The sequence below is a fragment of the Hipposideros armiger genome, unplaced genomic scaffold, assembly GCF_001890085.2.
Source record: "Hipposideros armiger isolate ML-2016 unplaced genomic scaffold, ASM189008v1 scaffold_112, whole genome shotgun sequence".
Taxonomy (NCBI): Eukaryota; Metazoa; Chordata; class Mammalia; order Chiroptera; family Hipposideridae; genus Hipposideros; species Hipposideros armiger.
This window is the reverse complement of record NW_017731462.1, coordinates 3,195,439-3,211,017: the sequence shown is the minus strand read 5'-3', so window position 1 is coordinate 3,211,017 and position 15,579 is coordinate 3,195,439. Positions and strand designations below refer to the sequence as shown.

General features: G+C 37.8%; 1 protein-coding gene across 1 annotated transcript in view; it reads left to right on the top strand.

The window, feature by feature from the left end:
* The window catches only part of GRID2 (glutamate ionotropic receptor delta type subunit 2), a 346,586-nt gene extending 336,051 nt beyond the window's left edge, over positions 1-10,535 (top strand). The window contains exons 7-8 of the mRNA XM_019647546.1: positions 5,191-5,431; positions 8,031-10,535. Coding sequence (XP_019503091.1) covers positions 5,191-5,431; positions 8,031-8,453 — 664 coding nt within the window. The 3' untranslated portion in view covers positions 8,454-10,535. The remainder of the gene's footprint in view (positions 1-5,190; positions 5,432-8,030) is intronic.
* Positions 10,536-15,579: the final 5,044 nt, after the last annotated feature.

Genomic DNA, 15,579 nt, shown 5'->3' with positions numbered 1-15,579 from the left:
ATCCATAGAATGGATGGTGGGGAAGAAGACCGAGTAGATGATATCTTCAATCTCTTGTATTCCTGTAGTTCATGCTTCTGTGAGTATGAGCAGGAAATTCCAATTACAAAAGAGTGGCAGGAGTTCCCATACACATGTCCTGAAAAAAAGAATTCCTACACTTATTTTTAAAAACCTCTACGTACCACTAAATTCTTTGTCAACAGACATAACTAAAAAGTCATTTGTGCATTTCTCAGATAAGTATCTTTTTTTATAACTCAGCAAGCATTTACCTAAGGGTAAGGAAATTAAGAAAATTAGAAAGGAACCTATGGACTGTTCTAGTAGTCAATGACAAAAGTAAAGTTACCTACGTGGGATTAGAAACTCGCACCCATCTTTCAGCAAACTGTTTTGTTACAAATAAATTAATTTGAAAATCAGTTTCTAGACTAGTGATCAAAGATAAGTGATCGATAATTACTGCAATTCTCACACCCAGATAAGGTCATTATCTTCAAAGGAAGTAAAAAGCCTTTCAAGATGAATGCCTCAAACCTGTTGAATATTTTTATTTGAATGTGAAAGGAGCTCTACCTTCCCTACTCCCTTCCCCTAAAATTTGCTCATTTATATTAATAAAGAATTTAATACAGGCAGGATTGATCTATTAGCCATTTTCCAGTTGAAGCTAGGTTTTGTGGACTTCTAAGATTTTTCTATTCAATAGGATTACAAATGTTTTAATATTTTTAAACAAAAAGAAGGGAGTGCAGTGTTCTTGTCAGTGATCAGTCATCCTTCACTGATTCATCGGGGAATATGACTCTCATAAGAAGTATGGACCAGAACAGGACCAAAGAAAGAATGGTTGTCCCAAGTGCTGACAATAATTATTCTAGCTTTTGAGTTTTGGTGGCCTACTAAGTGCCAAGCAATGAACAGGATGCTTTTGTGCGTGGCTTCCTTAATTCTCATCATAATAACTCTCAAAAGTAAGTGCAGTGATACGTTGGCTTGCAAGCATAATTTGTTCTGGAAACAAACTACTCGTATTACAAGACATTGCTCGTTTACCACGTTAAAATGTACATATTAGAAATGTTTGCTCATCTTGCAGAATACTCGCAAACCACGTTACTCACAATCCAAGGTTTTACTGTATTACTATCATCACTCTGGGCTAAAAACGGCAGGAATTGCTCTGACTACACGCCAAGAAGAAGTTTTACACATCCAATTGTTCATCACAGTCTAGTATCCAACTTTGTTGCTAATAGTTTACGTGCTTACAGTACCAAGAAGTTTATGTGTTTCAAATTCACAGAACAACTATAGAGGCAGTAACTCTTTGCTCTCTATGGGCAAAGGCTGCCATCGTGTGGACATTGTACATATAACAAAAACAGTCACTGGAACTAAAATTTGTCATTGCACTAAGAATTTTGCAACTAGATCCTTGCATTGTTACACACACACACACACACACACACACACACACACACCAGTGTTTCTTATAATTAAAAAGCAAAGCTTTCCTTCAGATGTGATTTTTAAGTCTCATTTAAAGGTGCAAGTGCTTCTGAACATTTGAAAGGAGAAAATATCTCATCATTATAAGGACTCATCCCATTAGTCTTTAAGGCAGCACATTAGATTTTATTAAATTTCATTTTTCTAATCCTTAAATAGGTTTTTGTTAAATAATAAAAAGGAAGGTGTAGTGAGATCTTTGAATGGAATTTCCTGGAGCGTGAGATTTTGTAGCAAGAATTCAGGGCAGAACTCTGGGCTTAGGGCATCCTCCCGTCCCCTTCCTGCACTTCTAGTCCATGCCAGCCGGTATTCCCGGAGTTGGTCGCGCACTCGTCGGAGCTTGACTGAGGGATCCTATGGCCTAATTGTTCTGTTATCCACCCCCAAAGGTGGAGTCTCCCTGCAATGCCTCAGCCACCTGTGTGTTTTCAAATACAAATGGGATCATGAGATCAAACGTATAAAGAGATCTCTGGGGTGTAACGCTACTTTACAGGCACACAGAGATGCCTCTTCCCTTTTTCTCTCAGTAAGTCCTACCACCAAGCTCACTGAATCTAAAATCTCTAGAATTAAACAAATTCTTTGGATTTAAGGCCTTGTACTATTAGAATCAAAATGGGCAACAGAGAGAATGTAAACTTCCAATGACTATTTTTAAAACCAAAGTATTTTCCAGGTATAGAAACAATAAGAACACATTGTGAGTTATACCAGATACCACTGAGGAGACACAGGAGGCAATCATTGGTTCCTGAATGAATATGTGAATGAATGAAAGAATAAATTCACATGAATGGCGGGCATTAAAAAGAAACGGTTTCACAGTGTTGACCAGGCCATTTTGGCTGAATGTAAAGTTGTGGTTTACCATACGTTTTATACCTAAGAGGGTGCCTGGCATAAAATCACTCTTTAAATATTTATTGAATGTGTAAGTAAATAGGAGGAAATGGAATAAATTAGAAAATAGCATCAATGATTAAAAAAAAAGAGTCTGAGGGCTGGGTCCATTTACCAAAAACTGTGTTGAGCTTACTCAGTGAATAAATATGTGCTTGCTCTGTGTTAGGCAGCATGGAAAAGGCATTAATCAAGTTATTGCAAATAATTATAAATGATGAAGTTCTCTGAAGGAAAACTCTTAATGCTTCCATGGATACTTACCAATATGGCGTAGTGGGAGTAGGCGGGCTGGAGAACTTGGGAGCTCATCTTGTGCCCAGACATATTCTCAGTAAGCAAAGGCTGCCAGTTTCCTTTCTTTCTACACACATCCATCAACTCAAATTTAAGGAGAATTTCTGTTTTAGATATGAGTAAATTTCCCCTTCAAGATATTCAATGGTGCCTGGGCTTCCTAGTGTCTTTAGGTTAGCAAATACCTACAGGGTTTGTTAAAGCCATTTGGATGGTCTTCAGGGATAGTCCAGTCAAGCAACTTTGATGCTGTGATTACATGTGTGTGAGTGATACCTGCAATAGTGCCACCAATTCCCACAAGCAGTTGTTTCTTTGCATCAAGACACTAGTTCTCAAGTGTACTCCTCAAAGCTCTAGCTCCATGAGTTATGTTATTGGGGGAGAAAAATGAGAGATGGGAAATGAAAGTCAGACAAGCTTAGAAAATGCTGAATTAAACAAAATCATGCATGTTTTCTTTTCTGCAGGTCTTCTTAGAGCCTTTAATAAGCTGATTTCTTTGTAAATTTCCAAGAGGGTGTTTTTAAAACTTAATGACCACAGGGCCCTTTTCTTGCAGAGGCCCTCGAGGTAGTGGTGTCCCATGGAACACACTTTTAGAAATTCCGTGGTTTCTAAATGCAAATGACTTTGAGATAGAGGTTGGAACTGGGGTGATCCATTAATGTGATAAATCCATTAATTCATAATCATTTTAGTAAACTCAGGTCATCAAATTATCCACCCTTTTCAAGCAACACTCTGAAGCAACAGCACTTTAGACAGATCAATTTCATAAAAAAAGTTCAGGTTGTGAGGGAGGCCCCAGTGCAATGCAGGTCCAGGGGTGTCAGCAGGCGGCCCTGTGAGTGAGGCGTGGGGATAGCCCAAGTGGATGATGGGGATGCACAACCAGCTCGCCCTCGGGCTCTCTCACTCCTGCTTAACTCAGGTTGAATGTTGATCCCACCGCCAGCATTGTCTTTTAGCTCATTCTTATAGGACCATGGATGACGTGAAACAGCTAAAAAGGTAATACATCACCGCAAGTGAATAATTCACTCCTTCCAGATAGGCTTGGTTTTTCTCTCTAAAGTTTTAAGCAATCTCTCCCCAACTAACCCAAGACCTGGGACCAAGAGTAAAAATATGGTTCCACATATCCTAAGTCTCACTATGTAAAAGTTATCAGTCAGGCTAAACAGCAAGATAAAATGTGCTGTATCCTCTTGCCTTGACAAATATACCTTCCTGACCCCTAGGAAGCCGCGTTCGAGTTCCTAATTCATGACTAGGTAGGGGCTCTGCACTGACCCGTGACACTGTCAGCCTCTCGTCCCCTCTCTCCCACATCCATCTCTGTCCCGCACAGGGAAGGGTCTCCCACACAAAGGTGTGTGCACCTGAGCTCGCACATTCGAGCTCTGTCCACACTCTCCATACACTACCCTACAGACCTGTGTGCACCCACGGCTGTGAGATCTGCTCTCTGGAGATAGTCCATAGGAATAGGCTTTCATGAGTCCTGGACTAGCGCTCTGAGCTGTGTGAGCAAGGAATTCTGGGGAACCCTGAGGATGGTGCTCTCTCTGGACAGGCTGATGACATTGGCCCTGACCGTTCTCACTCTGTGAGAAGGGGCACAGCTGGAGGAGGGCCAGAACTAGGCAGGTCTCAGGACCAAAAGAGTGTTTGGAATTGAGAATAAAAGCTCTATGAAAATCACACTTAAAAAACTGCAGTCTTTGCAGCTACTCCCAGCCTCTGGGGGGGAAAAAAACACAGAAGAAGAAGAAAAAGAGCATTTCTTATTTCAATTTAACTACTTCTGAAAGCCTCTGGTCAACTTTTCTTCTTGTTCTCCAAGGTAAGATTATTTCCCCTTTGGCATTAAAAGGGAAACTAGATCAGTTGTGTGAAAAACCAAAAATGATGTATTTTATCAACTTCAAACTTGTCCCAAGGCTTTCTCCCACACTGTGTTAAATAATAGAAGTCTTTTTAATTGAATTTCTTTGTGTGTAGCATATGCTGGGTGACATTATGCCAGCATCTTGCCCTAAGCAGCAAAACGTTCTTCATAAAAGCATTAAGATCCAGGGCGTCAGTTGGCATGTTGGGAAGGAACACGGAACTGCAGCAGCTTGAAACCACATAAAAACAGTGCCTCTGAAATGTAATTGTAAAAACACATTGCAACAAACTGGGGGGGTGGGGAGGGGAGGAAGAATATTTAGGATTATAGAATAAAAGCAAAAAAAAAAAAAAGAAGAAGAAAAAGAGAAAGGGAGTGAAGGAGGAAAGTACTGTGGCACATCTCTGCCGATAGGTGGAAGCAATAATGTTTATCCCAGCATTCCAGTGGTCAGCTAATCTATCTACTCGTTTCCCCCTTGAAGGCCGCCATCCTTTAGAGGTGGGATTATAAATGGATGTGCTGTGGACTGAGGTAATAATTATAACACACGATTGTGTTCCCTCTCCCCCAAGGATCCTGGAGCTTCAGCAGAATGGGGACATGGACATCCTGAAGCACAAATGGTGGCCAAAGAATGGCCAGTGTGACCTGTACTCTTCAGTGGACACTAAACAGAAAGGAGGTGCTCTGGACATAAAGAGCTTTGCAGGGGTCTTTTGTATCCTGGCTGCTGGAATTGTCCTCTCCTGTTTTATCGCCATGCTGGAGACGTGGTGGAACAAGAGGAAAGGCTCCAGGGTTCCCTCAAAAGAGGTACTTGTTTGGGAGCTTGGGCACCAAGCTGAGCCCACAAGCAGGCTGTTTCAGGGAGGATAACCACAGGGGCGGGGATGGAGGGTTGGGGGTGGTCCTTGTTTCTTCTTCACTGGAAGAGTGAAAATAAATCTGTGAAATCTAAAAATTGGTAAGAACAATACCAATTTCCGTTTTAGGGCATCCCAGGTAAATGAAGGGGAGACCTAGAGTGTTTGAAAGACTGACAATTTCATGTGCTTTGAAATTCTTCCCAAATCTCAGGGTAGAATTTCATTCAATGACTTTTTAAAGGCTGTGATTCCCTTGACCATTTCACAAAGATGCTTATTTTATTTTCATTAGTTGTTTAACTTATAGGTAAATTACTTTTTGTGTCTTTAAGATTCAGCCTATGAAATCCAACCGTACAGTAAAATCATCAGAATTTTCTCTTCACCACCAGTGACTTCTACCCTCTGTCAGTATGTAGAACTAACGGAAGTGATCACATGTTTTTAGCTCTGATGACTCTAAGCTTTTAACAAATCCACATAGTGGAATCATCTGGAATTCAATATTTCTTTTTTACTCTTGAGTCAGCTCATCTCCAAGGCCGTATTCAAATTTTTCCAGAGATCTGAGAAAATAATTTAGAGTTACACATAATACCTCTTTTAAAGTGGCATGTGCCTTGCTTTCATAAAAAATTATGGGATCTATAAGTGTCTTATTTCCACTGAACCAAGAATCTGAAAAAATTTGAGGTAATGAAATAATGTTCACTAAAACTTCACAAACTGAAATGAAAACAACCTAATCTGATGAGTGCTTTGGTTTGTTGGATAGTTCCAAAGAAAGGCTGGTTTAAGGTTTCTATAACTAGACCATGGCTAACTGATGCCTAGAGCAAGTCCTAAAAGGATCTTTTGCTTTAATGCATAAATAAAAACGACTTCTCATTTGCACATGAATTTTTGCATGTTAATGTATTCTTTCAAACATACTGTTTTCTCGTCTAAGGATTCCTCCCTACCATCTGATAGCACCATTTATAAGGAAGAGCTTGGCTGAGCAAAGATAAGTCTTAGCTTCTCACCTGTCTGAATGACCATGCATTCTAAATTAGTGGAGTATGAACTAAACATTAATCAGGTTTTATTGTAGTGTTTTCTTTGTGAAATAAGCTTTGGGTATCTCTGCTGTCATTGATTCAATGCAAAAGACCACATTAATGCAACATTATAGCTGAGACTTCATATTCTCAAAAATCTGGAAATTAAGGACTCCCCAAGCTCCTTATATTTTGAATTACTATATATGATATTAAATTTTTGCATTATTATATCTGTTGATGGATGACTACATTAGAGTTGCTGTGGGAACCATAAAATTATATCTTTCAACCCTCTAAAGTCTTAGTGATAATATTGCATTAATGGATATTTTTTATTGGATTTTGAAATGAAAAAGAGGAAGGAAAACAGTGATGCACTCAAAATATTTTTCACTTAGGAGCACTATAATAGCACCATAAAAAAACACATACCCCATTCTAACTCATGATAGCTAATCCAGATCTTATGAACAAATATTTTCCCCTCTTATGATTAATAGGTATTTTAAATCCTCATATATTTAATTTATTGAACTTGGCTATAAATAAGACCAGTACAAAGGACAATTTTATTTCTTGCCAGTTTTATTTTTCAAATATTGGGCTTTAATGCTCACTTTTAATGAAAATCCTAAGGGGTTTATGAATTCGTTTCACATCCAGAAATCTGTGGTTCTACTTCCTTTTTCTTTATTAAGCACCTTATTACTAAGGCTCCATTAGCATAATTCACAGCATCTTTGATTTAGAAGCCGTGTAGCATATACCTGCCCTAAACGAAAGCTGTCACTCGCATGTCGTGATTGAAGGGGTCTCTAAGTGTCCCTCTGACCTCACAATGTTGCTTCATTCAGGTTCTAGATACGTGAGTGTATAAAATCTCTCAATTAGAAATTGATTCTCTTGTGTTGAATGTTGCTGTCTGTAAACAATCTCACATATCTCTAGCCTAAGGAGAAATAACACTATACTATTCACTAATGCTCAAGCGTGAACTAGCATATCAGCATAGTGTATCTCTTAGCTCCAAGAAAGGAAAGTTAGAGTTCGGAGTGAGTAGGGGAAAGGAATAAAAATCCATCTTGGAATGAGACACCCTGACAAAGGAGGAAGCATGTGTAAAGAAGAGGTAGGAGCGGGGAGGATGAGCTTGAAACCATACTTTTCATTTGTGCAATTTTGCCTGGGTCTGTTCCCTGCATTTATAGAAGGCAATCACCCATCTACTGATCCCATACTTTGTAGCTGCATGTGGCGTCCGTTCATGTTAGAACTTTTTACTGCAAGAAAAATATGTATTATAGATAACCTTATCTCAGAATCCTTGGTACCCCCAGAACCTAGCACAGTGCCTGGCTCATATTAGGTGCTCAATAAATACTTGTTAAATGAGTAAACCCCGAAGTTCAGTTCATTACATATCATGTTTGCTGAACTACTTTTTTTTTTAACCATGGAAGCTAGTACTGATGAGAACCTTATCTTTTTTTTCTTCATCTCCAGGATGACAAGGAAATTGACCTGGAGCACCTCCATAGACGTGTAAATAGCTTGTGCACAGATGACGACAGCCCCCATAAACAGTTTTCCACCTCGTCCATTGACTTGACCCCTCTGGACATTGACACTTTGCCAACACGACAAGCACTGGAGCAAATCAGTGATTTCAGGAACACTCATATTACCACAACCACCTTTATCCCAGAGCAGATCCAGACGCTTAGCCGCACACTGTCGGCGAAAGCTGCCTCTGGTTTCGCTTTTGGCAACGTGCCTGAGCACCGAACTGGCCCTTTTAGGCACAGGGCACCTAACGGGGGCTTTTTCAGGAGTCCTATAAAAACAATGTCATCTATTCCTTATCAACCAACTCCTACCCTGGGGCTCAATCTGGGTAACGATCCCGACCGAGGCACCTCCATATGAGCATTCAACAAATCTCTTCACTGTTTCTTTCGTAGGACTCCCTTTGCAAGGAGCGCCTATAATGTTGTGGGACTAACATGGATGTAACTTTTTTTTTTTCTTAATCAGGATTATTAGTAACAATTCTAGTTCTTTCTCCCCACCTTCTCCCTCCTCTCTCCTCTATGCCTTTCTCTGTCTTTTCTCCCTCTCTCTTCCCATACATTTCCCTCCACTTTTTTTTTTCGTCACTCAACTTGTTCCCCTAAGAAGATAGTACACTAGGATCCTATTAGTCCGCTTTTCATATACTGTACTTCAAGTATAGGAAATGTGCGCTGAGTATACTAAAAGTATATGCAGGATTAATTTTACATAAAGGCCTCTTACGTAACATTTCTCTATTTTTAAAGACATAATTGCAATAACTTCAGTCTTTTTACATTCTTCTGCTGCGTCCATACAATGCTCCACTGCTGTTGAGTGTCCTTTAACTGTGGACCAAAGGCAACCCCTGCAGTGTGTTTATAAAACAATTTGAAGACCATTCAGGCCACATAATCTGAGAATGCAATTTTGTAGGACTACAAAACAAGCCATTAATATGCCAGTCAAGACTACAGTTAAAACTACTCTCGCACTGCAACAGTGCATATGACCTTTATGTGATTGTACAGTATTAAAAGTTTTTTCTTATGTACAGTAAACTTTATCATATGGCAGAAGCCTCTATTGTGTTAAATAAATTAGTATCTCATACATATACATATATATATGCACCTATATAATGTGTATATATATTGAAAGGCGGCCATTGCTATTGCAATTCATTTAATAAAGCTTTAGTTTAAAAAACAACAGGATTGTATGCAGGAACTATGTTTAGTGCAGGGGGTCTTTTCAGTTAGAAAAGGCAGGTTGCTTTAATGTTATTCTGACTCGCATTGTTTGCCAACAGAGAATATTTTATACTTTTGTTATTAAAACATCCAGGGCGATTAAATATTTGTTCCTAGATGTAAGTCATGTGAGTAGGTTTTGCATTTGTTATTCAGCAGTGTACAAAGCTAACCTTGATAACTTTACTTTTAATTAATTATCTAAATGGAAAATGCTATTAGCTGAACCATGTCCACAACAGCACATAGAGCTCGATAAGAGTTTAAACATAGATCATTGAAGGCTAATAAATTCGCTTCCAAAGCAGTAAGCCAATTAATACAACTGTAGTTGGGGAGAAATGGGAGCCCTTAAAAAATTGATGTGGCCTTAATTACCGTCATACATTATCCTAAAGAAGAAAATATAATAACCATATTGGGCTCTCAACTGAACCCCCTTTTTATATTCAGTTCTACTTGGAGGAGTTATGTATTTTTTACATTAGTGCCAAGTGTGTAGAAGGATGACGCAAAAACAGTGCCTCTTTGCGCACAACCTTTTAAAGTAGCATTCTTACCTGTTAGAAACGTAGCCTGAACTTCATTTGTAATCCTCAAATTAAAATGTGGTAAGTAGGAAGCAAGAACTTATCCTGTGTTCTTACACAGCCATACACTTATTTTAATCTAATTCATTCTGTGGCTAGGATTGATGTAGGCATCAATCTATGTGATTTGCTTTAGGAGAAATTAAAGGTATATTATATTTTGATGCTAATTATGTTCTGGGGAGCATCTTGTACTGTCACTGTTTTTGTACTAAATCTTCAAATATTGTCTACTGTGTAAGGCAGAAAAATTTCTTATCATGCAAAAACCATTTTGTTTCCAGGGTAACAAGTACCTAAGTGCATGCACAACTTGTTTTCCCTTGTAACGTTCATGATCTCATCCATGACTCTGATTTTAAAACAAAACAAAATAACAAAAAAAAATCTTTATGAAAAGCTATATAGGGACATTCCAGATGTTGCAGTGATTTTAGCTATCAAACTGTTAACCATGTACAATATTTAAAATAGGCCTATTTTGATGTATTGCCTATTATATAAATACACAAAAACACTTTTTGGAGGCCTCAGTTATGAGTGGCAGAGCTTTCTGTGTATAATTTGTCTAAATAATTTGTCTAATAAAAATGTTTTCTAAACTTGCTCTCATACCATTGAAGTCTTCACTATACAATTTGAAAATGCTTACTCTCTCACATATTGAGCTGAATTTTTTTGAAAACTTATCTTGAGTTAATTAAACACATTAAGCATAAAACACATTAAGTTTTACTAGCAGAACTTTGCCGAAATGAATGACTCTCCAAAAACAATACTAAGTGTTGTCTTAAATGAATGAAAGACTCCTTTTCTGCTATTTGAGACTATTTGAATCAATAATATATTTGGTTTTCTTTATGTATGTCTCTGTGAGGACTTTTTGGGGAGAGATTTATCCTGTTTCATGTAAGCAATGCAACCATTAATAATAGCAGAATGAGGATTTGTTGCATCAAAAAAAAAGAAAAAGAAAACATTAAGGGTAATTATTAAACTTAGAATTTATGTATTAATAATTGCTTTGCTGTTAGAGAAATATTCATCATACTGAATCTATTAATTTGGATATTAATTGACTCTAAATTATTTCTAATACACTACTATTTTCTGCATTTGAACAATATTTAATTTGTCTCACATTTAACTTGTTCAATGGATATATATCTGAAAATATATTCAATTTAGATTAAAATCTCTGCTGTTCTAAAATTGCATTAAAAATTAATTTTTTGTAGTGTGGGGACCTGGAGGAACTATAGAGATCTAGACTATCTCCCTTGTTTTATAAATAAGGGAACATAAGGTGCTTAAAAGCGATAATGTGCCCAAAAGTTGGACAATTTGAGACTTAAAACTGGGTCTTTTATTGTTTCCTTTTAACTCTGCTATGTCACATTCCTCACATTCCCAGGTCCTCATGGGTTGTGAATGTAGGGATGGCTCGAGTACAATGCCCAGCCCAGGCTGCAAATCTTGAGGAACCTCTTTCCTCCTGTGCAACCACACAAAGCTTCTGATTCCACTGCTCCTTTTACAGATGGGAAAGCAAATGCCTCAGGCCACTTGCCCAAGGTCACAGCTCCTGACAGAACTCAGGCCAGATCCTGCTTCTGTCTATTCCTACTTCCACCAGCGGTTCTCAACCTTCCTAATGCCGCGACCCCTTCATACAGTTCCTCATCTTGTGGTGACCCCCAACCCTAAAATTAGTTTCGTTGCTACTCTATAACTGTAATTTTGCTACTGTTATGAATCATAATGTAAATATCTTTTTGTTTTCCCATGGTCTTAGGCGACCTCTGTGAAAGGGTCGTTCGACCCCCAAGCGACCCACAGGTTGAGAACCGCTGCTTTAGACCATTGTTTGTCCTGGTTGGCACCATTTACACCAACCTGGCTATTTCAAAACTCGACAAATACCTTATAGCCATATACTTTTATTCTTCTCAGATGTCAGATTTATTCCTTTAGTGAATCATTAAAAGAACTAGTTGTCACTTTCAACCACATCTGAAGTTATGCACAGATTTTGGTTTAGTCATACATTAGAAAATTGTAAGACCTCTTTTCTTCCTCATACATATCAAACTACAGGCAATTTGTCATTTTATTAATTGTTATTTTTCATCTCTTTTAGTTTGGGATTGGTTGTCAATTGAATAAATACTTTAAAAAATAGACTTTGATGAATGGTACTTTGCTTTATCAATTAAAAAGGGGGGGGGGGAAAGATGAGAAGATCCATCTACCCTACATTATCCTAGCTAAGCCATACAACTGGAAAATCAATTATTAGTATGTGAAAATTACCATAAGCCAAAGGCACGTTACTATCTAACCCTTCCTCCTTATCAATACAATACCTGCATACCATTCGGAGACTGACTCCTGCCCTCAAGGGTCCACATCAGGGGGATACAGGCCGCAATCACTCATTTTCTATCCCTGTAGAGCTCTACAATGTTTCAAACAATGTGCTTCAAAGAGACCAAATACAGTCAATCTTAGGCTACTTTCAACTTTTATAAACTTTTATTTACATTGCAACTAAGGCTCCTGGGCACCTCTTCTGTCATCTAAAACACAGGATACAGCGTAACCAATGAGTTGATGAATGTAGTGTTCTACAGGCTACCCACCATGACAATAGCCTGCAACCCCACACATACTTCCAAAAGCATAGAAACTTCATAGTTTTGCTTCATTTTATAGAGCTGCACAGAGGCATGGAACAATTACACCAACGAATGATTCAGCCAGCCTGCCACGGGGATAAGAACAAACTAAAGAAGCAGTCTCAGCTTTTCACCTAAATTTTCGAAATTTCAATTTTTTTCAATAGTTTTTATTAGTTGTGTTTCTATGTAATATTAGTAACAAAGCAAAAACTTCACATTTGAAAAAACTTTTTCGTTATCTGCAAGCCCTACCCTGACTTGTTAGTCTATACAATTTAGAACCAAGTGTCACTGTTTGACTAATTTTGCTCAGTTCCTAAAATTTCTTCACACTGCAAAAAATAAACTGGTTGTGCTATTTGGATACGTTATTTTATGCTGTAAATGTGGCTGTCTAACCTTTGTGAGAAAGGAGGGCCTGCCTTCCTTCTGGAGAAGCCCTCTAAGTCCCCACCTCACAATTGGCAGCATGTTTCAAAATTCTCAAACTCTCTGTGATGTGATAGGAAAGTCACAGATTTTCAGGACAACATTAATGCTCATTAATTAAAAACTAATTAAGCTTTCATAACAGCTGCTTTAGAAGGAGAAACGTATGTCACAAAATCAAAGGATGACACATCAGAACCAGAGAAGGGATGAAAAACATTGCTTTTAAAAATAAATCTTTTGCATGCCATAAGATTTGAAATATGAATGGAAGGCAAACTTTCATTTTTAAAGTTGCCGTATTGTATTTTTAAATTGGAACAACTAAAAAAATTTTAGGAATTAAGTACCCTACATCCACAACTATTTTTAATATTTAAAAAAGTGGACATCAATAAACAAATTACAACTTGCTTATTTACAAAAGATTCATCATAAGGGGTCTTTAAGAATTAGTTCTGATGTAATAAAGTAAGATTCAATTTGCAAAACCTTACGTTATATAAAACTTGCCAGGATCGTAGCTACTTCCTGGAGCAAGATACCTATATTTATTTCACACTAAACAAGTAAGGAGTTGATAGTTTATAGTTAATTCCTCTGGAATTACATTACAGTTGACTTTCAAATTAACCCTAGTCCTCTACTAATATGTTTTTAAAAATTGGCTGTAAGATTTGTTTTTAGAAATAAAAATACACTAAAATTAAATTGAAAATAGAGGTGTTACATGTCCAGCTCACTTAATTTGATTTTTTCATTCTAGAAATGGTTATTGAATACCTAATATGCTCAAGTACTTCTTTAAGCAATGTTTAAAAAAAGCTTTGAACATTACCATATTTCCCCATGTATAAAACACACCCTTTTTCAAAAAATTTGGGGTTTAAAAACTGGGTGCATCTTATACAGTGGTTGTAGATTTTTTTACTTGCATCTCCCACTTTTTTCGTGCTTGTTTTGCGCTCATACAACCACTATATAAGACATACCCAGTTTTTAGACCCCAAATTTTTCGAAAAAGGGTGCATCTTATACATGGGGAAATACGGTACTTGCTAGATGGATTATAGCTGCATCACACAATTGACAATAGAGATCAAATACAAAACTTCATTCACACATAATGTTTTTAATGAGTACAATACTATTTTCCAAGTCAACATATTAAAAATAAAAATTAAAAATAACTAAGCAGTACAACAAGATACATGTGTAATTTGGACTCCCAGATTCAATTCTGCATGACCAAGCATTTTAAAACTTATTGCTCACCTACTCAGATTTCTCCATGGAAATATCATGGTAAAAATGACTGTTCATAAACTGAGCAACATGTGTGCAAAACCACTTCCACACGTGTAGCCTCCAATGCTTTTAGTGTGTCTAATTAACATGGTAAGTCCTACAATATACCTCAATCACCAATAATATATTTTAATTAATTCTTTCATGTTCATTATCATTAAATGAAGTTTTTAATTCTTACTCCACAGTAATGATTTTTGAGTCTCCTTTTTTAAAACTTCTATTAGTACTTCTACATAAGCTTTAATTAGGCTACAGAGAATATTAGGAACCAAACAGTCATACAAGGTCAGTCCATCAGCTAACATATCTGAGCACCTACTATGAGCAAGGCACCCTAGGGCAGAGGTTTCCCTAATTGGCATACCAAGGCACACTTCTGGACCCAAAGTGGTTCCGGTGCTGAGACATCGACCCCCTCTCTCAGGGTGGTGGGGTGAGCGCCTGGGCTGGAATTCTGCCCATGAGCAGTTCTCTTTGTTTCTACATGGCCTGTCCTCAAAGAGCTTCAAAAGTTGGAGAAACAAAATATAAACATTTGAAAAGTTAAATAAAAATGCATGGTTCAAATAACATCAGAAGATAAGAATATAAATTATATCATGATGCAGAATATGTTTAATTTTCAAATTAGTACTATAGAGAAAATATTCTGAGAAGAGAATGGGGTGGCCTGGCTTGGGATGGTTTCATGGAATAAGTAGAAATTTAGCCTAATCCCAGAGAATATAAAGAGGTCAGAGAATGCAAAAGGGCTTCCAAGCAGAGGGTACAGTGCTACCAAAGGCAGAAGGATGGGTAAGAATGTTCAGAGGAGCAAGTAGCCACGATGTGTGAGACATGGGTCTCATGTCAGAAAATAGCAGGAAGTAACGTTTGGGTGAGATGGTGGAAAGCCTGTAGGCTCGGATCAAGAGATGACACTATCCTATTCATTCACTCCTTCAGGTATTTATGTATTCAACATATGTTCACTGAGGTCCTATTGTGTGCAAGACAGTATTCTAGGTGTTGCGGACACACCAGTAAACAAGGCAGAAATCTCTGCCCTCATGGAGTTTACAATCAACTGGAGTTATGTAGACAATAAGCAGGATAAATACCGGAAGTAGATCATCTATTGGTTGATAAGTCCTGTAGAGAAAACTGAGGAAGAGGAGCAGGAAGGCCAGAGTGAGACTGGGGATTCTCGGTTTAAATAAAGAGGCCAGGGGAGGTCTCACTGGTGATTAGACATTTG